At 36.9% G+C, this 26,006-nt stretch overlaps 1 protein-coding gene across 3 annotated transcripts in view; it reads right to left on the minus strand.

Annotated features, from left to right (window-relative positions):
* Positions 1-51: 51 nt before the first annotated feature.
* LOC103765210 (serine/threonine-protein kinase Sgk3) overlaps positions 52-26,006 on the minus strand; it is a 35,069-nt gene continuing 9,114 nt past the window's right edge. For 2 of the 3 annotated variants that reach the window (XM_018079717.2, XM_029959469.1), the window contains exons 3-17: positions 22,685-22,768; positions 20,179-20,251; positions 17,324-17,399; positions 11,742-11,829; positions 9,850-9,899; positions 8,677-8,734; positions 7,782-7,865; positions 7,554-7,685; positions 6,246-6,358; positions 6,003-6,039; positions 5,812-5,898; positions 4,030-4,125; positions 3,065-3,220; positions 2,225-2,314; positions 52-1,735 (exon numbers count right to left, since the gene is read on the minus strand). In XM_018079717.2, coding sequence (XP_017935206.1) covers positions 1,565-1,735; positions 2,225-2,314; positions 3,065-3,220; positions 4,030-4,125; positions 5,812-5,898; positions 6,003-6,039; positions 6,246-6,358; positions 7,554-7,685; positions 7,782-7,865; positions 8,677-8,734; positions 9,850-9,899; positions 11,742-11,829; positions 17,324-17,399; positions 20,179-20,251; positions 22,685-22,768 — 1,395 coding nt within the window. In that variant the 3' untranslated portion in view covers positions 52-1,564. The remainder of the gene's footprint in view (positions 1,736-2,224; positions 2,315-3,064; positions 3,221-4,029; positions 4,126-5,811; positions 5,899-6,002; positions 6,040-6,245; positions 6,359-7,553; positions 7,686-7,781; positions 7,866-8,676; positions 8,735-9,849; positions 9,900-11,741; positions 11,830-17,323; positions 17,400-20,178; positions 20,252-22,684; positions 22,769-26,006) is intronic. The other variant, XM_018079726.2, reaches the window with a different exon arrangement.

The following is a 26,006-nucleotide window of genomic DNA, read 5'->3' on the forward strand; positions in this document are numbered from 1 at the left end:
GCAGGAGACTGTGCTATAGGAGATACGCTTTGAGATAAGCAAGGAATCCTGTTTTAGTTTCCACTTACCTAATTTTTCACTGTTGACACAACATTTATTTCAAAAGAATTACAATTCAATACACTCTTTTCCCCTAAGTTCTCAATTTTTATCTGATCTCGATGGAATATAAAGAGTATTTACCATAACTGCTTATTTTGTCAAAAACAAGATGATTTAGATACTGAAATTCATGTAACATTCATTCAATTTATGTATTATTATGATACATCAGTATCTTCTCTCAAATCAACGCATTTAACTAAATGTATTTATGAACAAAAAACCACAGAACATTTTTGAAGTAACAGACAAAAATAAGTTGTTATTTACAAGTAATATATATAATAAACTACCATGATAGGCCTTTATACATTGTAACTGCAGTCAATTTTTGCATTGTTTAAAAAAATTTCCTTAAACAGAAATTGTTCAGTATTATCTGTTTGTCCATACATGTGTATGTTATGAGAAATACAACAGCTTTTCACATTTTTAAAATTATCAGTGTAATTTACATTTCCCCCCCCCAATATCAAGTGAAGATTTAAAAATGGTGCAAACTGGAACAGAAAGACAAGTAGCTATGAATGCTGAAATACAATCAATTTGGAACACATTAGTGTTTTAAACTACAAATCCATGAGAAAAATCCCTAATATTTGGCATGATCCCCTCACCACCCACACCCAAAACATCAAAGCAAGATAGCCTTTTAAAGTAATGGTGATTATTGCATATTTTTATATCTTTGGAGAAGCAGAATTTTAACCAAAAATATTTTTAATGTAGTTGAAATATAGACATATTTAGCTCAGGAAGAAAAATGGAACACATAATAAGTAATGTTATCAGTCAATCCAGTTAATTTGTTCCATCCTTGCTTTGAGTTAATCCCCCATACCTCAGATAATCCAGTTGAGCCAACGGGTACTTCAGCAAGAGCAAGAGCAATAATCCAGTTTTACATTACCAAGTTTTCATTCTGGAGAAGTCCTTTAAGAATCTTGGTCCTTAACTTATATTAACCCCTCATTTAAGTGCTGACAGGTAAATTAACACATTTCCAACTGTTAACAGGGAAAACATTTACCTTTTTTAAACCAGGATATACAAAAGACAATTTGCATAGTTACAATTCAAGCACAAAGTCACTGTAAATAAGTACAAAAGCATTTATAAATTTACTAAATTTGCTGCTGTTTGTGCCAGGCAAATTAGATAGGTATGAATGTAAACTTGAAGGGATTGAGGAGAACAGTCAGTGTTTTTGCTTAAAAAATATGTAGAGAATGCTTTTTAAAGGTTTTAAAAAATATTTTCTGCAGCAGGAACAAACAGTTCAAATCCCAAAGAAAGCCATCCAAAATGCCCAAATTCCTCCTATACAGCAGAGAAAGTTTGTTCATAGGTTTCAAACCTACATACAAAACGAGGCACTAGTTATGCTATTTTGGAATGTGTCCATAAGCCTAACATTTCAGTTCACTCCAAGACTTCCAAAACATTCTTTGCTTTTAACCTCCTAGGAAAACATATCTTCAGAAGGTGGTGCGTAAGAAAATCCAACAAATGCATCATCTGCCTCTAGGACACTGGCATTAATGATGTTGTAATCAGAAGAAACACAAACTGAGTACGGGACCATTTCTTCTGTGAACACTGCATCAAAATTCCCAATATCGTCTGGTCCAACCTAGAAAATAGAAAGATCTGTTAGTTGTCATATTAATATGGTGTTTTAAAGTTGTCCTTGTCCTTTAGATTCCAAACTTAATTCTCAAAGCTGTCTAGTCTATGTCATTCTTTCCTATTTGAGTATAGGAAATTTAAGGAAGCACACTGCAGCAGCCCTGAACATTACTATTGAAGGGGTGCTTTTTTCTTTTAGGCTGGAGTTTGGGTCAAACCTGACAAACCTACAAAATATGAAGAAATGTCTCTTTCTTAAATGATTGTTAAGGAGATGCAAACACCAACAACCCCCCCAAAAAAACCCAAAACACAACATATCGAACAAACCAACTAATGTGAGAACAACCCCAAAACCCATCAGAAAAAAAAAATCCCAAACCACACCAAATTCTTTTTCTCCCTTTTCCATCATAAATATTTTAAAGTGCTAAATTCTAGCAATGATACTGTTAAGCAAAAATTTAGCACTAAACCAGCACCAGGCACCTACCACATTAGGATTAAATGGTGGCGGAATCTTCTTCTGAAGAAGATCAGTCCAGCTGAGAGATTCAAAAAACGGGTGCTTTTGAATTTCAAGCTGCAGTAAGGAATAAAGATTTTAGATATTTCAGAAATCCATCCTGTGCATCACAGTAACTACTACTTCAGACTACATGCCCATAAGCAAGTGCTTTATCAGTTTGTTTACTCATAGTTTACTTTGCAATAAAAACTGTAGTTGGTGAAGAGGAATTAAAACTTTTTAGCCTGCCTCTATAAACTAGTTTCCTTTTAAGATCATACTTCCTGCTTTTAAGCCATAAAAACAACAATATTGAAGTCTACCATAGAGCAAGGATGTTTTCTGTTGGTATCTGTTCATGCCTTAAAGCTTTGTTAGTTTTTGTAGAGCATACCACCGTCTGAGAAGCAGCTGCTTCAACAACTCTGCAATGTGCTTACTAGTTATGAAGCAGCAAACAGCTATGCTAAATCATTTCATCTTGCTCCACTCCGTAAAAGGTACAATGATATAATCTAAATGCTTATAATCTAAGGTCAGCAGAATATCTAACATTAAGATTGCAAATAGAAGACTACAAAGATTTCACAGTTAATGGACGGAGATTCTAGATCTCCTTCTAGATCATTCTTCATCACACCGTTCTGAAGACACCTATACTTTCTCACATCAACTTCTTAAAAACAAAGAAATAAAAAGAGGGAAAACAGAGACACACATAGCAGTGCAATCTCTATCTCCAGCTATTAATCCAGGGCTGCGCACGTGAATTTGGTGATGGCCCTTTAAATGACACAGGGCTTGATAAGATAGGATATCACTTACGAAATCTTCTCTTGCTCCAAGTCTGCTTTGTCGATCTTTTTCCAAAAGCTCTTCCAGGATAGACCAGGCTGTGAGACTGATTCCTGGGCGCAAAACCAGGGGTTTATGAAGAATATTATCGTACATCTCAGCAACATCGCGGCAGTAAAAAGGAGGCTAAAAAATACAAGTTTACATGAATTTGAACTCACACACAAAATTGTGTTGTATGATCAGTAAATGATTCTATAAGACATACAAGCTGCTAGCAGTGGGGAAATCTACTTCTTCTCACGTACTGCTAACTTATAGTTCAGTCATCACCATTGCCACAACTTTACACTTGATAACTTCCCACCCACCCACCTCCTCTCCTCCTAACATATTCTCACACTCATAAATAGGCATAGGTGCCATCCAACTTCAAAGCACCCATTGAACTTGCCTGAAAAGAACATGAGAGCGGGAAAAAAAATCTCTCTCCCTATTTAAGGTCCTATGAGAGGAGATAAAACTCAAGAAAAGAACACATTGTTACTGGAGTAATTACATATGACTAGAAGCAGCATAGTAAGATTTTTTCTTCCAATGCTGCATCAAAAGCTAGGAAAAAACATAGGAGACCCAAGTAAGAAAAATTATTTAAATTTTATTTATTCTAGTACTTGACAAAATTTTAAGCTAAGTTTTTTAATCGGGCCTTATCACTGTTAATTCAGTTTACTCTCACACTGCCTCAAAGGGATGACTATCTTCATCGGAGCTGATGTCTACAATTTTGCTTTTTGGTGAACTGCTGGACACCAAGAGATAACATAAAATCCAAAACAGAAAAACATGTGCAAGACAATCTGTTCATCCATTTAAGTGGAGTATTTCAATATTATGCAAAAAGTTAGCATCTTTAACAACACTCAAGGGTTACTTCAAATAAAGGAGGAGAGAGGAGGAAAGCAACTCCTACCCCCCACATATCAGGTACATACCAACCCATAAAGCATTTCATAAAGAACTGCGCCAAGACACCACCAGTCTACTGTGTTGTCATAGGGCTGCTTTTTAATGACTTCTGGTGCAAGATACTAAAAAAAAAATAAAAAAAAAAATATAAAGAAGTATTTCAGAGCATTAGACCAGCACAAATAAAACCTAGGTTTTAGTCACACCACAGTAAACACCTTTAGGAAAAGCTGCTTCATCATAACAATTGCAAGTCTGTGAAGTATTTATCTCCTTCAACAAACCTGGAAAATAACTTCATCATCATCTGGTTGTTTACCAAGTAGAACAACAGTTTTCCCAACTGAAATGATACTTCCCACACACTATTGTTTTTTCAAACTACTTTGACACTTCTTATGAAACTTATTTTACATTTCAGATAGGTTGCTGCACTGTTGCAGAGGGAACATCTCTCAGCAAGGTGGGTGACTAGCCATGCCTGTTCTGCCATCCTAAGCCTGTATGCTCCCCCATCCAGTACATAAAAATGAAACGAGAAGATATAAATGCTGCCTCAAATCTATAATTAATGAGAAACTATATGACCTATATTAAGTTTAATTGTAAATCTTGATGAGAGCATGAGTTGTGAGTTGCTGAGTTACAGATTTTTGTCAAACAAGTAGCACTTGACTGATTTGTCATAAATATCAAATCCACCACACATTGAATGACTATGATAACTGGTTTCCATCTGCCTTGCACAAAATCTGCTCAGTTTCTCAGAGTTTACTAACCCTACAGCACAAGGACAGCCACTTCATAATACAAGATCATTACTTGTGAGTATATAGTAAAAAATTACTATTACTGAGCATCATGTGAGTCCTTATCTACAGCATGGTTTCTAACCTCTCAAAACAAGAGGATGCTTACTTCTATTATTCTAGTACTCAAATTCTGAAATTGATTTACAAATAGATGATAGCATTGTCCAAAAAGGCACAGACTGAAATTAGATCAAAGTTTAATTAGATCAGTATTTCCCAAACTTTCTCTATATGTGAGTGCTTTGTAACTCACTTGTCTATCGGTGACCCTGGAAAAACAAGAAAAGCAGCTGAAGTATTTTGAAATCAACTACTTGACCTTTTTTTTTTTTAGTTCAAATGTTTCTGCTAAATACTCACTCATGCTTCACTGCCCGCAAAGATCTTTTCTGTAATTTAAAGTATGTTTATCAAATTACCAAAGCTATTAATGCTGATATTTCAGTGAATCCCTCATATGTGTTCAAGACTTACAGAGTCTAAGTTTTCCAGTACAGTTTTCTCAGTAAAAAGACAAGAGAGTTCAATAACTCAGTCAGCAAGTTCAAAGTTTCACGCATATGCAATAACTTGCTCAGGAGTCACTGATACTAATTCCCTATAAACTTATTAAAAATCAGTGGCAGGATATGGTAAGTAGATTCATATTGACAAATCTGAAGCAGCTGTTACACAAGCTAACTGTCTTTTGTCTAGCCAGCATTTAGGAGACATGGGAGGAAATAATGTTTGGAAAGGGCTGGAAAAACAGAGGAAGGAAGAGATGAGTTATGGTGATGCAGGCAGTACACAGTAGACAATTATTATTGTGTATTAGTGAAAAGAAAAAGGAATAGATCTTCAGGAAGCTTGTCTTTGGTTTGGTTTCATGGAAAAGCTTGTTAAAAGAATGCAACAGTACAAACCACAATATTTGATCCTCCAGTTACACAAATACTAATAATAGTCAACAGCCATTAATTACTACAAAAAGCCCCGCAAAAGTTGTCAACATACTTCTGGGGTCCCACAGAAAGTTGCAGTGGTATCAGAAGTTGCAATCCCTTCTTTACAAAGTCCAAAGTCTGTCAACACAACATGACCCTGTTTAAGAAAGAGGGGTATTTTAAAAAGAGAACATGTGGATACACAAAAGTGTCAATTTTGTGAGCAAACATAGAAAACCAAAAATAATCTTGCATACTTACTAGTGAATCTAGGAGAATGTTTTCTGGTTTTAAATCCCTATTAAAAAAAAGAAGTATTAATTCAAAACAGCAGTTACAAGAGCTTTGGAGGCAAGGAGTTTTATTTTTCAGCTGAAAGCTTCAAGTTTTGATCAAATTGTCAAGTTCAGGTTTCCCATAAGATGATTTCATGAAATGTTTTTTATCTGGTAATTTGTACTACTTTGAACTTCTGCAGGACAAGGATACATTTCAGAAACGTACCTGTACACTATATTTATGGAGTGTAAGTAGCCCAGTGCACTGGCTATTTCAGCAGCATAAAATCTGGCTCTGTGCTCAGGAAAGGAACGTTCTCTTTGTAAGTGAAAGAACAGCTGTAAATATGCAAATAGTAAATAAGAATATTACACAGACAAAAAAATCAGGTTCTAACAATTTTAACAGTAAGAAATAACTTGTTTTGCTGTCTGCTTTTTTTAAATGTAAAATTAAATCAAATTGGTTTTGCTGCATGTTACTCTCTTTCTCTCTTCTCTTTTGTAGCTCAGAAATGGATAAGTAACTCAAACACATTCTCCTCAAATCAAGACTAGTCAAAAGGAACTAGAACAAATCATTAAGCTGTGAATAGAAGATGGCAAGACTAAATCACGCAAGAGGACCTCCTAGCAGACTATAACCTGGTGTCAAATAAATAATCTTTCATTTCTGTTAACGCTTCTATTAAAGTTTTGTATAATTATTTATAAAATTGTATTCTGAAAAAACCTAAATGTAGATCCCTTTGGGAGATGTATATTCCAAGCTGATTCCACAAATTCTGTCAGCTACAGAGAGTTGTCTGGCTTCAAATAATTTGAGCAGATACAGAAATCTAGTCAAAGATTAAATAATTAACATAAAGATTAAACTATACTACAAATTCAACTTCCAGATATTTTAAGAAAACTGAAGTTTTCTGTTTTCTGCCTACAAAGTTTGGGAAAAACTAAAAAGCCATCCTCTCTTTCCAAGCACTTCATTAAAATCTGAAAGCTGTTTTGAACTGTATTTTAGTTTGCCCAGAACAATATAAAACTAAGTTGTGGCCAGGAATTCAGAGCAGAGCAAACAAGGAGTTTGCTAATGCAGTCTAAATAAGATGACAGTAAATTAGACAAGAGAAAGGCCCATCTTGTCCCAATTCTGACACAATGTAATAAATTCAGCTGTCAGTTTCCTTCCTTCCTCTTTTGAAACATAAGCATCTCAGCTAATGCAGATACAAGGAAAAGACCGTGTTACATGTGAAAAATGTCAATATAAGATTAATTTGTAATAAAGGTAAATTTATGTAACTGTGGAATACATTGTTTTTATCTGACAACCATGAATAAATTTGGATTAAAGTTGTCAATAAGAGGAACAGAGTCTGTACAGCTACAGAAGTCTGCAGCAGCAGCAGATAATAACAGGATTTTGAAACTCGGGAGAATGCTGATCATAGCCCATTGTAAAGGATCATTTTGCTCCTCCCACCTAGAATTAGCAGAATAGACAGACTCAAATGCAAACAAAACCACCACATACCTCTCCTCCATTAACAAAATCCAGGACAAAGTAAAGCTTTTCTGTTGTTTGGAATGAGTAATGTAATCCAACCAAAAACGGATGTTTCACATTTTTCAAGAGCACATTACGTTCAGCCATAATATGTTTTTGCTGTAAGAAGTAAAGGATCAATAAGTAAACAGGAATAATTTTGTAATTAAGGGAAAAAAGAAGGGAGGTAGGTGGAGAAAGAGTATTTTTCTTAACCTCTTTCCTATTGAGAACAATTTTTTTCTGCAACACTTTGACAGCATAGTATTTCCCATCCAGTTTTCGTTTTGCAAGAAGAACCTGTGAAATTAAAAAAAAGATGCAGAAATGTGATTGTTGCAGTTCACATTCTATTAGTAATAATTTCATCATTTCAGCATAACTGGAAAGTGTTCATGCTATTTTTTCACAATACAGTTTCTTTGCTTTCAATATAGTCAATCAACAATATAACTGCAAATAGAGTCTTACAGTTCAGTAAAAATCTGTCATGATAGTGGTATCATGAAAAACTGAATTATAACATTTATTTTCCATGACCTGCTAAATCTCTATCAAGACCAATTTCAGCTTTTTTTTGGAACAAATTTTAAAGATAATTTAATGAAAAACAACAACTTGAAAAATAATCCACAGGCAGAGAGTTCAAGAGGGATTCTCTGTGTCACCTTGTAAAAATATCAATATTTAAGTCACTTTTCAATGGGCTCTTGGCTCATATTGCTCCACAGCATCAGGGGTTTCACAAAATAGTCCATGACAACATGAGGAAAAACATGATTCGTACTCCAGCTGCTGCATAAGCACAGTGGTACCTCCCTTCCTCTCTGAGGGGAAACAGAGGATCCCTATTGCTCTTGATGAGAAAAGGAAACACTCCCTTTTGTTACTCCCAACAAGTGACTGAGGCAGCCAACAGCCACACCAGGGAAAAAAAACATGGCAGGGCCATAAAGCAGCAGCAACAGGGATCCAGAACAACAGTTTACATGCCACCCTAGACTGACACCACTTCTAAAACCTCTGGTCAGGTCTCCAGCTGACAGTTGCTATACATGAGAAACCAGTCAGCATCCTTGCACCAGGATAAGACACAGAAACAAAAGCTCACCTTGCCAAAGCTGCCTTTCCCAATAACTTTCAGGAAATCAAAGTCTGTTGGTTTAGCACTGAAAGATATTTAGGAAGGAGATAGGTCACCTGGGTAGAAATTACAAGCTGTACAGCAGTCTACTATAGCACTCGAGTTGTAATGTGAGGACAACAGCCTGCTAGCACTCTCCTTTTCCTCATTCCACCCAACACTTAGGTTTCTGCAGACCTGCCCTCAGAGACAACACCTCCTCTTCATTTTGCAATTCCATTTTCCTCCAGGGAAAGTGTTCAAATTGCATCCTTTGAGCTTATTTTATTTGGTAAGTTTAGCCTTAAGATATAAAGGAGAAGCAAGACTGTTCTTTTATTCTCCACAGTCTAGTTTCTTGTAAGTCTTAAGTCTCCATTTCCCCATGACTCTTCCTGCAGCTTTTTTCTTATTTCTAGAGGTCCAAATGGATTCTCAAGCTTACATGAGGGAAGGAAGGACTACGTTTGATATCTATTCCCTCTTATTTATTCCATTCTTCCCTCCACCCATTCCTCCCTCATTTTAAATTTCAGTAAGAGAAGGGAAGTCCTAACACCTGCCTATTCTATGTGTGTATGTATGAATTCAGTCTCGGTTTTTCCACTTCCCAGATCACTACTCCTTTCAGTTTTTCCCAGGATTCTTTTCCTCTTTCCTGAATACAATTCCGTCAGCAAAACAATTATCCATGTTTTCAAACTCCAAAACAACAGTTACATCACCATACACCTCTCCATTTATTGTCCCTGAAGGGAAGTACTCTTAAAATTAATTTCTTACTGCAATCTATTAAGCACTTCCTCCTGCTAGCCCAGAACATATCTGTGAGGAAAGTAAAACCAAAATAACAGTCATCTCCTAGATGAGGAAAGCAGATTCACACAGAACTGAGAACAGAAACTCTACAGAAGACAGTAAACAGAGAAGCGAGTTACCATTGCAGTAAGTGGGTTTGTAACATCAACAAAGCAAGCTGGTCCTTTGCCATTATTAAAACAAACTTGTTTTCAGAAGCTGTTCACATTCTTAAGATATGGGACTGTTCCCAAGGTCAGTCTAACTTTTCAGGTTTTAAAATTAATTTTAATCCAATTTAGTCAAAATAAAACATTTACAGTAAATTGAATTATGTTTTAATTCAATTTAATTGAAACCTACTGAGGATTTCCAGATGGTCCCAAGTTGATATTCTGTGAGGTAGAGTTTAACTGTTGGGAGAGACAAAGAGGTTTATTTGTAATCCCTTTTTTTTTTAAATTCTCTCTTATATTTCAACCAATACTTATTTCAAAATATTCTACTAATTTGCTCAATTCATACTTTTACACTTGTTATATTAAACATTTAGAGAGATCTAATATCCAGATTGGATAACTTTAAGTTGAAATATTTGGCCATCATCACCTTGCCATGAATTGTAATTGTGTCCACAATGGACAAAATCAGAAATAAAAATTTAAGAGTGTTTCAACAAACAACTTGTTCCCCATTCAGAACTTAATGCTTTGTGTGTATTTGCTCTATGAATATTTTTTCTGCCTTTTATTCCAAATTTTCCAAGATATTACTAATAAAATAATTTTCAACCCACACTGTTTGTATTATAATTAATGACAGACACAGTGCTTTTAAAAACACAGAAGTGAACATTTGTCCCCCCCCAAGAAAAACACTACCAACCTTTTCTATCCTGACATTAAAGGTTAAATAACTCAATCCCTGGAATGCCATGAATCTTACCAGTACACACCCAGGCAGAATTTGCAAGCTACAGGGAGCAGAGGAAGCCGCTGTCATTTAGATAATTTTCTCCATTTTGTTTTTGATTTAAAAAAAGCAGTACTTGTACCCTCATTGTGGTTCTAGACATTTATCAGAGAAGGGTAAACTGCACTCAAATACAAGTTACCTGGGGCCAGGCTGGTAGGCAGCACAAAATCAGAACTCCTACAGAAGCAGAGAGTAGGATGCTTCTACCTGACAGCAGAAATGGATGCTTCTACTCACTAACAAGAGCCAATGGTACTGGACAGTTTTAAAAAAGCTACTTTTTTTTAAAGTTTGTTTTTGTTCCTTGTTGTTTGGCTTCATCATTTACAGTAACTATGAGAAGGTGAATTTTCTACCAAAAAGTATGGGGTCCAGGCCACTATGCATTAGCTCTCTTCCTATTTTGGAATTTGTTCTGGCATGGCACATTAGTAATTTTCCACAGAAGGTTATGATCATTCCACATTACTTAAAGTACCTTTCAAAGGAGGAAGAAAATGGTATTTTAAAACAGTGTCTCTGGAAATCAAAACTTTTAGAACACACTAAATCTGCTCTGAATCACACACAAACCAAAACAACTCTTACATCTTTAACAGGGGCTGAATAAGAAAAGTACTAAGATCACATCTGTTGGCCAAGTAGTAAGCCATTGAGAAAACAAGCTTAAATATGGCACTTCTGCCTTCCTAGAAATACTGCTTTTTTTCAAACAGCACTGTTTCTGAAGGCTGTAAACTAATTTTCAGAGAATCCACCCCTGGCCATAATAGTGGCTTTTGTGACAAAAGAAGCTTCAGACCTCACACAGTGTTATATGTGAACTGAAATCAAATCCATCCTTGCTCCTGAGTGACTTTTAGAAAGACTGCATTTTTTCCCCTGAGAGAATTCTATTTCTCCTCTTCTTTAAAAAAGAACAACGCACAAGCAAACAAAAAGACAATTAAACATTCAATCTTCCCTGCTCCTTGCCAGATCATTTTAGCAAGAGTCTTTGAAGAGATTGCAAAAACTATGACAGCTAAGCTATGACTGAAGTTTTGTTTCTTTAACCCATATAGCAAGTGGAGAAGAAGCAAGACAAAGCCAGCAATCACTTTTACCCCTCTGCAATTCACATCTGACAGAAAAACAGCTTACAGCCCACAGTGGAACTGAGTCGTTTAAAAAAGCAGGGAAGGTATTTACTGCAAAACCTACCAGTAATTTCCAGCAAATAATATACCTAAGAGTGCTCTTAAGTAGCTAAAATTTAGAAGACTTTTCTGTTTTATTACCTTCCGACTGCTCCTTTCATCTTCATCTTCAGATGGATCTGACTGGTGTTTTGGGTTATCCATTTGAAGAAATGCTCTGACATCTGGACTAGAAACACAGTTAACTTCATTATACACCAATAATCTACATGATTTCCAGCCATAACCAGAGAGCACAGGGTTAAACAGCAGTGTACAGAGAAATTACTAATCACAAGGTTTTGTATTTATACATAAATATATATTTATATTTTAGATTTAAGGACAGTGCAAGTAAGGCTTTTATAGCAACATAATTCAACTGCTGAGCGTGCTACATACAGCACATAGAATTTTTCACTTGCAAAAACCTGACACGTTAAAGTATGTGTACGTGAAGACTTCATAACGAGATACTCTGCAGAACTGCATTAAAAGGTAATTAACAGAAGAAAGCATGAGTTTTAACTGGCTAGCAACTACCAGGAAACCAACTTTCTTTCAAAAAACTTAAGAGTTTAAAATTCTGTTGAGTTTTCTAAAATTAACTAAATACCAAGTCCAATACAATACAGAATGAAATACCTCATCTGTATCCCAAAAAAAGACGTATGTCCCAAGAGATACATGGCAGTAACATTCCTGTCCCCATTCAGTTTAAAGCAGAAGATGGTGATCTTGCATCCAGAATGCATTCTGGCTGGGCACTGACAGTGCCAAGACAAGGTACCCAGTGACAAGATAAGTGTTAATAAATCCTTCCAGTCACCTGCAGGACACAAATGCTTCAGGAACCTAGAGACCTCCCATAGTGCCTAAGGAGATGCATTTTATCTTCAGCACCAGTTTCTAGGTCTGTCTTAGTGGGGCTGGGGGATGAGGACTGAGAGAAAGATGGGAAAGTAAGAAAATTCCGAGAACCCACTCCTAGGAAGCAAGGCTTACCCAACAGTTCAAAAGTATGTCACGTCTTTCTTAACCATGTAATACAACTGAGGCAAAATTAGTTCCTGAAAAAAGGGGTATCATGTGTAGCCTAAATAGCACTTGAAAAGATGACCTGAATCTCCCAAGTTCCTTCAGTTCACTGAAAGGGAACCTTCTTATCAAGTAAGAAATCTTACCTAAATTTCACAGATAAAACTCTCTGGGAAGGACTTGGGGCAAGTCACTGACAGGAAACTCCACATAAGCCGTTCAGTACAAAAAAAAGCACTGACCTACAGAGCTGCTCTTTTATCCTGTCCCTAGTATATGTAAAATAGGGTGTGTTTCCATAAGAAATAGATATACTTGCTTTGCTATTTTCAATCCATTTCACCCTCCACACTTTGCTACAGTGAGGATCAGAAGTAAGAGATGAGCTGTTTCTGACACTTCTCCAGCTCCTGTATTTCATATCAGCATTACGGAACCTGCCTCATGTCCTATGCTATCTCAGGCTCCCAGTCTCCATTGCTCACATTCTGTATTCCTATGCCCTATTTGAAACCTGTTTCATTTATCTTCAGCCTTTCATGTTTAAAGTACAGCAACAAGACTGTTCACCATTTCCCACCACTGTTTCAGTTTAAGTCTTCCCATCTTACATGAACTCCAAATTCTGATCTATTTCAGAGTCTTGTCTTGTATCCTGAGGTCCAGGAAGACAAAAATCACTGTGGTTTGAATATTGTAGTAATATTGGGTCAAGATAAAACAATTTAGGTTTCAGAATCTTTGGATATCATAATATCAAGAATAAAGAGTTATGGTTAGTGCTTTTCACTAGACAGAACAACAGAACCAGACCTTAATTACCTTTCAGCATAAATCTAGACAACTGGCTGATTAAATAGAGCATGTTGTAATACATCTCAAATAGTTACTATAGTAACTCTGTCCATGACTGAAATCACAGCAGGAAAAAATAAATTAAAAAAAAATCAATTCACAGGAAAAGGCTGCTTTACAGTTGCAGGGTACTCCACAGTCTCCACAATCCATGGCAGCCAGAGTTGTAACTGTGCAATGTTACAGTGTTCACATTTGCAATTCTAAAAGCACTGCAAAGAACCAGTGATTAAAAATAAAAAGTTTAATGTACCAATTTCTTAGCCAGAATTGCAGCACGTTATGCAAAATGCTATACAGATTGATAGGATGTATTAGTTCACATGTATTAACCCAGTGTATTTTAAAATGCATGGAAACTATTCCTAAAATAACCTCACCTATGAAATTAAAAGGATCGAGAAAACCATTTAAAAAGGAATGCTCAATACACATTTTACATAAACTATCAGCAAAAGTTGTTTTTTTCTAGATTTTTATGATTGACTATGTTTATTTTATGGATTATCTCTGAAATACACGAAGGGGTGTCAAGCTCTGCTTCAATACAATTTTTTCTGTAATACTTGTCATACATTAGTCTTCCTGCAAAAACAATATGCTACCACACAAAAATTTTGGACACACACAGAAATATGGACAAGCCCAAAAAGTAACACAAATTTTGAAGCAAAACGGTAAAATTAATAGCCAGTGACAGAAACTTAACATTTAAGGCACACTTTATTTAAATAATGGTGCCCAGTTCCTCCTCCCTTTTCTCCACACACTTCATTATTTGATTTTCTTCTAGGGAACAAGTGCAGACCCCTGGCCTCTCACAGAACAGATAACTCATTTCCCCACCAGCTGTAGGGTATTGTCATCCTTGATTTCTTCCATGCATTATGCAAATGTTCTCATTCTCATTAAGGAGCTACTTTGCACTGCTTAAAAATAACTACATTACATCTTTAATGCACCTTCTACTCTACAGTTGGATTCAAACAGGTTTTATTTGGAGATGTTCTGATAGACAATTAAATGCATTAATATTTCAGTGAAGACCTACATTCGAGGGGGTGAGCAGCCCACTTTCAATAGCTGTGCAGTGATTTAGGGAGCCTCTAAGTGCTCACAAGGAACAAACTCCCAGCTCCCATTAAGGACATCAGTCAGCAAGGGAGACACATTATCAGATCTCTATCCCTTTTGCCATCTTTTCTTGGAACATCTGCATTCTATCAATGAGAGTGTTGTCTATCACATTCAGTTAGCTGAGGAAATGCAGCTTGTAGATAATTTAATTCCCAATATGGACTAAGCCAATAATCTCACCCTGTATTCCACCTGACAGTGACTGTAGGAAAATCCCTGTCAACAGTCACAGGGTCTATACCTCTAACATAGACAGGGTCTCTAATCACTCTAACACACTTTAGGTTTTTCTTGGGTTTTTTATTTATCAAAAAGGTTTGGCTTTGATACAGTATTCAAGAAACATGGTCGATCCAAGAACAAAGTCCACTCAAGATAAATGAGAACACAGTGCTGTATCTTTGTATTATTAATGTAAATACTGCCATCTTGGACATACTGAATCTGACATTTGTGCTTTTCAATTCAGATGTACAAGTGCCTTCCCATCCAGAAGTAAGGACATCATCTTGAACCATCCTTAAGCTTTCAGTGAAACAGTTTTTCTATACAGGACTTAAAATATATGACATCCTGATACTGGTTTTAATGCTTAAAAGATGCAGTGGAAGGTGGACTTCCTAATAGTTCTGTGAGAATGTATAACCCATTAAGTATTCCTTGTAGATCACTAACTTTAAGTTATTTTAAATTATTTTACCCAATATCAAATTTAATTAGCACATTAAAGTAAAACCGCTTAAGAAAACAAGGATGTGGACTATCTGTGAAGACAGTCACTACATATTCCTTGAATAGTTTCTAGCAAATTTTACGAAAGAATCCCCACACCACTAAGATCAAAGATTTGGTATTTCTTCACTAACAACACTCATTAGTGCACCAAAAAGGTGACAGATTACATAGTTATATGATTTGTTGTAATGGAGCACTGCATAAAATAAAACAAAAGCTAACTTCAGAAAAACAAACTACCTTACATTTAGTAAGAGAGAAACAACACAGAAATAACTATAAAATTAAATGCTTTTGCACTAAATTGTCAATTAGAGGCTTGCTTTTTCTCCCACATTACTGTTTCTTTAAGGGTTGGGAAAACAGCACAAGACAAAATGAGGTATCTATTTTGTTTTTATTGTGGAACTATGCTTAATAAGCTTATTATTGAACACACTTTCAACAGTACCACACAACTGGACCTATTTCTTAATACTGGTTTAAGTCAGTTTTGATGGATCAGACAAGCTAAATGCCACGTTAAAGAACATAGATTCAGATACAGATGTATTTGAGCATAAAACAATTTCAAAACCTTCACAAAAATTTAAGAAGGCAGGTGGATTTGAGGTTTGATGCCTTTTTTTTAAGCACACCATTTTGTGCTGTGCATAGAAAAAGGTTACGATTTTACCTCTGGAGAACAAATATAGTATTGGTTTGAGACAAAAATACTTGATACTTGGACATACTGACAAGCAAATGGGGAGGAGATTATGCTAAATAAACCAGTATCCCTTCCTGATGTAACAAATCACATTAGCTTTCAATAATTTGTTGTATTAAAGTGCTTTCTATTACTTCCCAAAGAACAGTACTATGGACATAAACCTCATAGTATTTGTTCTGGTGGAAAAGTATCCTACCATAAAGAATTTGCCACTAATTTTTTTCCACTTATCATACGGAAGTATACATAAAACAGTCTTTTTTTTAAAAAAAAAAGAAAAGAATAAAAAAGGAAAGGAAGCACATATTTCAGGTTAACAGGATATTAAATAGTTCATTTGTTGTGAAGAAAGAAAATCTGACTGCACACTGCAAACTGCAGCAATATTCTGTAAGTTATTTTCTTCTTGTGGGAAACGGGCAATTTCACAGGCTGTACAGTTTGGCTAATTAAACAAAGTATATGCACAAAAAGCATTTAATTAACACTAAAGCCAAGCATAGAGATTTACCATTTTACTTTTTCAAGCAACATGGAAAACTGCATGGATTTAGCTTAAACTGATTACATATTTCAACTGAAAGAAGGGATTTTGTCCCCAGTCAGTTCACACACAAAGCGCTGTCCTCCAGATTTAACTCGAGCCATTATCCCACATTCACCACTGTCCCACCGATGGTGGGGAACACTCCTGCGGTTCTTCTGCCAGAACAGTTCAGGTGCAAAGCTTATTCATTTGCTTTTGGCAGGTCATCTTGGTTATCCATCTCAGCAAGCTAATCAAGCTACTTGGTTAACGTGCTTAACACCAGTGCCAGAGTGCACACCCGAACAAAAAGGATACAGGCAGTGACTTACTGCCAGCAAGGCAGTACCAAGTGACAGCAGAGTTCTCAAGCAGTACAGCCATCAGCAAAACAAACACTGCCCTACAGCAACAGAGTTTAGAGTGGAATCTGCACCCCTTGAATTAAGATTAGTTAATTGCCTGCAAATTGATTTGTAGATCGGTTTTCAGAAAAAAAACATTTTTACACTGTTCAGTCTGTAGATTTTTCCTGAACAAATAGCCATATTAAAGTTTATCTTTTATACTGAAGAGCTCTGAACGGGTAAAATAAGTTTTCTGGTTAAATACTTAATTTGCAATTTTGTATTTAACATGTCTTTTCAACAGCCCTTAAAAAACAGAAAGGAAACTACTTACTGGTTGCATAGCTCTGGCTGTCTAACTAAATTTTGAATGAATTCATTCAGTCCTGCTCTTCTCTGTTTAATAAAATCTGAAAAAAACAGATTTATTAGAATCATCAGTCAGCTTGTGAAAAAGACTTATTTTCTTACTTAGATTTTTTTAGGACTTAAACAGCAGTTAAAAAAGAAAGTGGTCCATGACTGGTTCAAAACAGGCTTGGTTCTACATATAAAAATTGCAAGCTTAAAACATTCAACTGAGGTGAGAGAACAGTTTTCAGTTTCTCTGTAACACTTCTTGAAAATGTAGAAAGCCAGGTGGATTAAAAGCGCAGTAAAGTGCTTCAAGAACAGTGTGTAACCACAGTGGGCTCACCTGTGCAGCCTTCCTTGCACGAGTGAGCCCTTCCAGACCTGATTCCACAAAAGCAAAAAAACCAACGACCCACAGGCAACACCTGACATCAGTTACACAAGTCAAGTTTTTACATGAACAGTCCCACCAAGCAGCATATTTCCATAATATATGTGTGGCAGTGGAAAAGTTGCACAATTCATCCTGCCAGCAGGCACTCAGATACAGGCATCAAAGATAAAGGAAAGTATTTTATTTACTTAAGTTTTGGACATAATCTCTAATGTTAAAAAAAGTAATCTTCAGAATCCCCACCTTCATCTAAAGCTTAAGACACATAACTGTTCTGTAGCAATATGGAAAGATACACAAAGGATTTGGAATAGAAAGAGAGTACTAACATGAAATAAAACGTAAAACAGAATAATCTTGTCTTTCATTACCCATATCAACAATAATTTGTAGGGAAAAAGAATATTTAACTTGTGTATTAACTTTTAAAGCATTCAAATGACTGCCACATACAGATTACTGCCAGTTATTATAACTTAAAATTAAGTTTCGATTAAAAGATGTATTTCAAATATTAAGGAAAAATGTTCATAATGTTTCAGGGATATAATCCTAAGCCCTTGCTAGGGTATTTAATAATCCCAAACTACTGACAACAAACAGGAAGGTAAATTTTCATACAGATGCTGTGTGAGTCACCAACATCAGCAGTTTCAGTGTGGCAGGTGCACTGTGTCATCAGTCACTCTAAGCCTACAGAGCCATCCATGCTGGTGAAGGTAAAACACCTCTAAATTTTCAATTTCTGTATTCTGACTGGTTTCAGTGGTTCTCCTTTGTCCCATTTTTCCAAGTTAAAACAAGATTAATTTTGAAATAACCTAAGTGTCAATAAAAATTGAGCCCTTAAACAACAATGTATGCTATGACAGTATTTTTGGTAGATTTTGGGAAAAGGGATATAAAGGTTTCACTCTGCTGCATTCCAGTCAAACAGCACAGTGCTGCATACCCATGAATGCATTACAGAAGTAAAATACCTTTTCAGTATTTGTAAAATATGTGACTTGTTTCAGAAGTCAGCAGAAACATTACATCAAAGCTTCAATAAATCACTGTTAAGATAAAGAATAATTTATATGAGCATCATGGCTCCAACTCCACCCTGCCTCCCAGCAAGACACATCTTGAGAACTATTTAGTTTCTCATGCTTCAAGGATTTCAGCATAGCTCACCGAAATTTAAAACAAGTCTGAGGACTTTGTTTTACATATATCATTTTAATAAAGTTTTAGTTTAGGGTTTTTTTCCTCATTAAAACTCCAGTTTACTAAATTTGACTCGAAATCCACCTGCACATTTGGCTGTACAGCAAACCAGACTCCATGACGTTATCTGGTCTTCAGCAGATGTGTAGACACGATACACTTAGAACTTTTAGCAATCATTTACATCTTAGTCTGAAGAGAACAGCAGAGCTTGGATACTTGTATTTGATTATTTTAATAAAAATTAAAAAGGAATTTGACATCAGGATCCAGATGATTAACTGTAACTGCCAAAAATTAGATTTGTTTGTAAGAACTTTAAAACACCCAAAACTATACATCCTAAGAGTTCAACAGCTTTGGACCCATTTGTTCCTCAGCAAAGGAGAAAATTAAATGATTGAAAGAGGTGCAGGAGAAGGTGAAACTACAAACACAGTCTGATCAACATCAGCAAGCCAGGGGAGGGTGGAAGGGTTCCAATGACCTTCAGGAAAACCCTTAAGTAAAAACAGCCTGAACGAAGGATATAAATACACAGAGCAATGGCCTGGCCTTCCCATTTGCCTTTTTGTTTATTCACCCATGGTGCCACCTAGACCAATTCAATGCACTTTACAAGTGACTTTTTCATTACTATTTTGCTGTGTACAGAGCAAACTAAATTGGGACTTATCATTGGTAATTGGATCACAATATGTTCACATCAGACAGGCTTCCTGTTGTTGTTCCTTTTACAGAAGAGATTCGTTTTAATCTAAAGTATACAAAGAAGCACATTTAGACACAGAGAGTTCCGAAGCCCTCAAAGATAAATCCTTTAATTATTTCGTTTTTCAGAGCTGGTCGTGAGGGAAGTCATATGAAGGAAATTTAAAACTAACTAGGCACATGCTTAGCAGAGTCAGAGGTTTGGCTTTAGCATTTACAGGAGAGAGATTACACCTGACAGTTCATAATCTGTCACAATCCTGAACAGCGGAGGGCTGGGAGGAGCTGTAGCCTTCAGTGCAAGAGAGGCGCTGGGCCACCCAGCAATACTTTGTTAACTATCACATGGCAGAATACCTACCTACGCTAGTTCCTGCTCGACTGAAGCATGACTAAACTTTGGTTTAGTCACTGTTTTGAGGACTGGTGTAAAGCTCATCTAATATAGCTGCTTGTAGGCTGGAATGGATCAATTTTCATATAAAGAAACTGACAACATGAATAACAAGATGATAACTTACCAGGATCAAAATTATCTCCAAATATTCTTTTAGCTGGAATCTTCAAGTTCATTGTGGGAAATTGCTTCTTTAGCTGAAAACAAAACACATACAAGTGGTTTACGCTTAGACATCAAAGCACCTAGAAATAATTGCACTTTGTTTTCTGATGAACAGTTTGAACACCTGATTATCAGTAATTCTGCTCTGCTATGTCAACTCCTCTACTCACATACTTGGGGGAAGAAAAACAAACCCAGAACAATCTGTACTCAGCTTGTTTGCACCAGACATACCCTTTTAAATTCAAAGGCAATCTCATCTTCATCTTATGGACTACTCCAGTAACAGTGCTAAAACAATTTTCCACTTGCCCCAGGTTAAAACACATAGACTAGAATTTCAGTGTTGTTTTTATTTTCCTCTCTTCTCCCTTCCTCCATCAGTTCTCTATCTCTTTTGGGTTTGTTTTTTCCTTGCTTGCTTGCATAGGGCTGTATGCATGAGGTTTAGGATGGGCTGGGGATACAGGCCTCTGGCTTTTGTCCAAGTGGCATTCTTAACTTTAGAAACCATGTGGTCTGCCCTTAAGTCAGAACTGCAAGCAGATGAACAGCCTGTTTTGCAATCCTGCATTTGATAATTTGATTATATTCTACACTTGATAAACTGACCACAAGATAGCATAAAACAACACTGAACTATATATTAAAAAAACCCCAAACCTGACATAAGTTAAGCCTTGATTACATGTACTTCAAATGCTCCACAAGAGCAATCTTACTCTCATCCTCTTTAAGAGAGTAATTTTCTAATAGAATAGCTGGCAATTCTTCTCTCCTTAGCAACAACAGCATCTCTTCCAGTTAGCAGCACAAGTTTTTTGGTGTGCTATATTATATGAATTACACTGAATAGAAACTGATCTAAATGCCCTCCAGGTTATGCTTCCCCAGGACCTCACTCTCTGCCCAAGTTGAGAGCCCAGTGCTGAACAAACTTCAGCAGAGCAATGCTAATCCGAATGGCCAGGGAATGTGGCAAAGGAATGGGATCACCAACACCCCCTCTGCAGGTACTGAAAAGGGGATACTTTGTTTCCTTCCAAGCCTACATCCCTGAAAGACGCAGGCAAAACATAGGATGGCCTATCCAGGGGCTCTTAAGCTCAGACCTCCAAGCTCAGCTCCAAGGTCACAGCCTACATTTGGAGACCACTGCCACATGCAAACCCACATACAGTGGAGCAGAAGGGAGAAAAGCTCGACTCCTTCTCATAGAGACAATGGAAAGGAAATGGAGGCACAGATAAGCAGCTGGTAATTTTTTCTTATGGGGATCACAGGAGAATTACTTCCTCTTCTGTTGAAGCAAAAATTGTGGGATGAAGAACTGGAGGAAAGTATGGACACTGTGTCCAGTACTGTGTCCAGTTCTGGGCCCCTCAGTTCCGGAAGGACATTGAGGTGCTGGAGCAGGTCCAGAGAAGAGCAACAAGGCTGGTGAAGGGACTCGAGCACAAGTCCTATGAGGAGAGGCTGAGGAAGCTGGGGCTGTTTAGCCTGGAGAAGAGGAAGCTCAGGGGAGACCTCATCACTCTCTACAACTCCCTGAAAGGAGGTTGTAGTCAGGTAGGGGTTGGTCTCTTCTCCCAGGCAGCTATCAGTAAGACAAGAGGGCATGGTATTAACCTCTGCCAGGGGAGGTTTACGTTAGACATTAGGAAGAAATTCTTTACAGAGAGGTTAATCAGGCATTGGAATGGGCTGCTCAGGGAAGTGGTGGATTCTCTGTCCCTGGAGGCTTTTAAGATGCGACTGGATGTGGCACTTAGTGCCATGGTCTAGTAACTGCAGTGGTAGTAGATCAAGGGTTGGACTTGATGATCTCTGAGGTCTTTTTCAACCCAGCTGATTCTATGACACAGGACACAGACTGCATATCCGAGCAAGTATTTGCCCTTCTTGCCCACTACCTAAAAGGAGCAAAATCCTCTTCTAGCAATGAACCCAAGAAATCCATACTTGGTTGCTGAAGAGGATTATTTTATGTGGAGCACTGACCACATTTTTCTGTGAAAAAAAATCATACCTGATATTAAACTGCAGGTATGAATTGCCATAATTGACTTAATAGAAAATTTATATTAAGAAACAAGGACTTGTTCATGGCTTTCAGTACTTCAAAGTAAAATGCTTATTTTAGGAGAAACATACCTATCTAGATGTTTTGTGGGGTTTTTATCATGAACAAAAACATTTCAGATGTTTTGACAACCACTAAACTGGAAGTTTCTCATTATGTTATGATCCCAAGCAACAAGGAAAAAAGTAACAAATAAGAAGATTTTGAGTTTGAAATTCAAACAAACCAAAGCTTAAAAACCCCACTCCATCATTATGTTTAATCAGGGGTCCCATGGTTATTGAGTCAAACTGCTCAAGAGGGGATTAACTCAAACCATAAAACAGCAAACAAGTGCTACTCTGCTATTGTGGCAGGATTTCATACCTTGCCTTTTGCTTACCGTGTTGTAGAGTTTATCAAACTCCGCATACCGTCTTAAGACAAACCACTCATTTCTGCCAACAGAGACCAGCACTTTGTAAACCTGTAGTAGCAAACATAAAGTTAATGCCCACAAAATCTAGTAAAACATCCAAGGTTTAATCCTGTGTTGGAAATAAGGGCAGGTTGTTAAAAGTATGGTGTAAATGCACTCGTTGAGCTATGTATTTCTTACAGCTAAGCCACACAGACATCAACAGAAATGATTAAAAGAACAATTGAAAGAATGTGGTACTTTACAGAAAATTTTCTAAACATCAGGTAAGCAAAAACTAACATCAAAGTTGATTTAATGGAGTTTTGTAAATTGGTCCATATCCAACAAGAACGTCTGGCCATCAGATAGCAGTCTATTAAAATTTACTACAAAATTTGTTAGCAACTTGATAATCCATAACAAGACTAATATTAAAGAAGTAAAACATTTAAATACTGAAGATTGCCTTCATCAAAACCTAAAGAGAAAGTACATATAGAAGGCAATTACAAAGATAACTGTTCTTTCCAACACCTTGAATACAGAAGGATCCTGGCAGATGACAATTGTTCAGGGATGAAAAAAATGGTGCTGTGGCTGAAATATAGCACAGATAACTTAATATACAGCACCGTGATGAAGGGAGGTATAGTTGAAACCTGCTGCACAGTTCTGGCCATTCAAATCCCGTGTCAGCAGAAGACTTCAGTAACTAGACAGATTGTCAATGCCTGGATTCATAAATCTGGTTGACTGCTGGGTGTCCAGCAGGCTTCTCCCATCTCTTAGGCAATTAGTTGTCCTTGCTTTTCTACCTTCTTGTACTTCCAGAAAGAGCCCAGCTATTCCTTCACTGGAAAGGATGGGCACAGAAAGGAAATGAGTGCAGAAGGCTGCTAATTCCCAGCGTAGAAAACTGGACCAATGCCTCAGTCTCTATTTGCCCTGCAACAGCTTCTTACTTCTCTCATTTAACTCTCACAGTGGAAGTGGCAGCCACCACCATCAGCTCCTCAGGCTGAGATCTGCATTCATGCAATGTTAACTGCTCAAAGAAGCTGTTCTCAGTTTGAGTCCCTGGGAAGCTGGATGGAAGCACCCAGCAGAATGCTGATGAGACCCTTCTAAGAAAACTAGCCTTCCTTTACGCTGCTAAACAAGCGTTAGTGTAAAACCTACCTACACACTTCTAGAGCCTCCCTACATGGTAAACCCTGAAAGCTTCAGCTGTGAAGACTTAAGCACTGTCCCCTTGACCTGGGTACCTTATACAGCAATCAAGCCCTGCAACTGATGTTCAAGCACACATCTTCACTCCCCAGGACTGCACAGCAGATCAATGCCAATACGCTCAAGCAGCGGGCCATGGATTTCTTAAATTAGCCAGGCAGAACGCACAGACTGCAAAGTGCACGGGCAAGCACAACTTGGGATACGAGGTGATATCACCTCCATGGCAACCACAACACTAAAACAGTTTTGTTCTCAGAGTAGCTGTAGAACAACACCACCATCAACATTTTTCACACGAGAGAGAATAAAAAAACTCCACAGGAGGTCATTCGATTCACACCACCAACAAAGATCTTGCACACCCAACAAAGGGAAAGCTGCGAGTTCAACAGTTATTGAAGCTCTGAGTGATAAGAGCACATACAACATCCACAAAGAACTGGTAAAACCTAAAAACACAGCATGTCTTTGGGCTATATTACTACTCTCAGCTACACCTATGTAATGATTAAAGAGATGTGCAATGTCCGCTTCTAGAAAGGTGGAGGGAAGAATCTAGCCTTACTTAGATAATAACCTTTTCAAATCTAATTATTCCTAATCTAAATTTGGTCTTAGAAAACTCCTAAAACATAGATAAGATGCATTCAAAACTTGTAATATGTGGATAAATAACACAAGGCTTTAAGAAAGGAAAAAGGAAGAAACAGAATTCCTGAAAACATCACCATAAATTATCTTCCAGATACAGAGGACAGAGTCTAGATATTTCTAGATGTGACAGATTTCTTCACAAAAAAAGTCACTGAAATTACAAGGCTTCAACTCTGTTGTGGTAGCTCATGCTCCTGGATTAAAGATTAAATTTTAACTAAACAAAGATATGAAAAAAGTAGGCTGTTTTCCCATTTCAAGAGAACAAGTATCAAGAAAGTAAGGAAGCTATTTATTATGTGTCAACAAGCAAAAAAAAAACCAACCACCACAATTTCCACAGGGCTGGGGATTAATCATATACATTACGGGTCTGAGATGAAGTTTCCAGATTTAATTAGACAAACAGCAACCTTGAAAGAGATTTTTAAATAAGCCTGTATATGATGGGGGAGTGAAGGGAGACAAGAATAGAGAAAATTTGATGTCTTGATTAGACCTCAGACATCAAATAGCATAGGGATAAAAGTGAGAAATACAAAACAAAGCTATTTGTCAAAACAGGTAAAAGAATGACTCACTATGCAGCAAGGACAGAACAACAATTAATATAGCCTAGATATGGTCCAAAACAAGCAAAGATTTTGCTCTTCTTATGAAGAAAGTGAATATTGAATCTTCAGAAAAATGCAGGACAGTGAACTAGTGTGGATATGCATAGAGGCTGGTTACCATGAATTAAGTGGAAGCAAAAAAGGTCCCCCGCCAGAACACCTGAAAAATTTAAACCTTTGTCAAGAAAAAAAAAATTGGTGGTGTATATATCAAAAGTATGCAGTATTTAACAAAATCAAATCAAACATTCAATAAAAGGTCATGAAAACACTCAGGAGAAATGAAGACTTCACTTCCAAAGACAAAACTAAAAAGCTTGATTTAATCATCAGAATGAGGACTGTGCAGAGATGAGATTTTTTTTAAAAAATGCTTTATCGGAGCAAGTGTGAGAAGAAACAGAAGAGTTAGCAAAAACTAAGTTGCACACACTTGTCTTGTTTCCATGCCAGCATTGAGTGAGACACTGAAAGGTTTGAGCTGGAATTCACAATTTCTATTCAGAACAGTAATATTATTCTAGAACAGTCTCAGAAGCAGTAGTGATACACACTGTATGCAACAGTAAGGTGAAGATTATACAGTCACCTGAAGTCTTTCCTAGCCTTTTTCACTTTAACCTTTCCTTTCACCCTAAGGTTCTTACTGCTCTTTGTGGAAATGGCACTGGTATGGCCATCAAAGAGCCACAAATTTATTAAGAACTCTTTCTCCCCACACCTCTCTCTCTCTCCCTGACAAAGTACTTATGGGATCCAGGCATTACAACACAGCTACAAAAGAGCAGACACAGTAAAAGCAT

Source organism: Manacus vitellinus, unplaced genomic scaffold (assembly GCF_001715985.3).
Source record: "Manacus vitellinus isolate BGI_N305 unplaced genomic scaffold, ASM171598v3 scaffold_1_pilon, whole genome shotgun sequence".
NCBI lineage: Eukaryota > Metazoa > Chordata > Aves > Passeriformes > Pipridae > Manacus > Manacus vitellinus.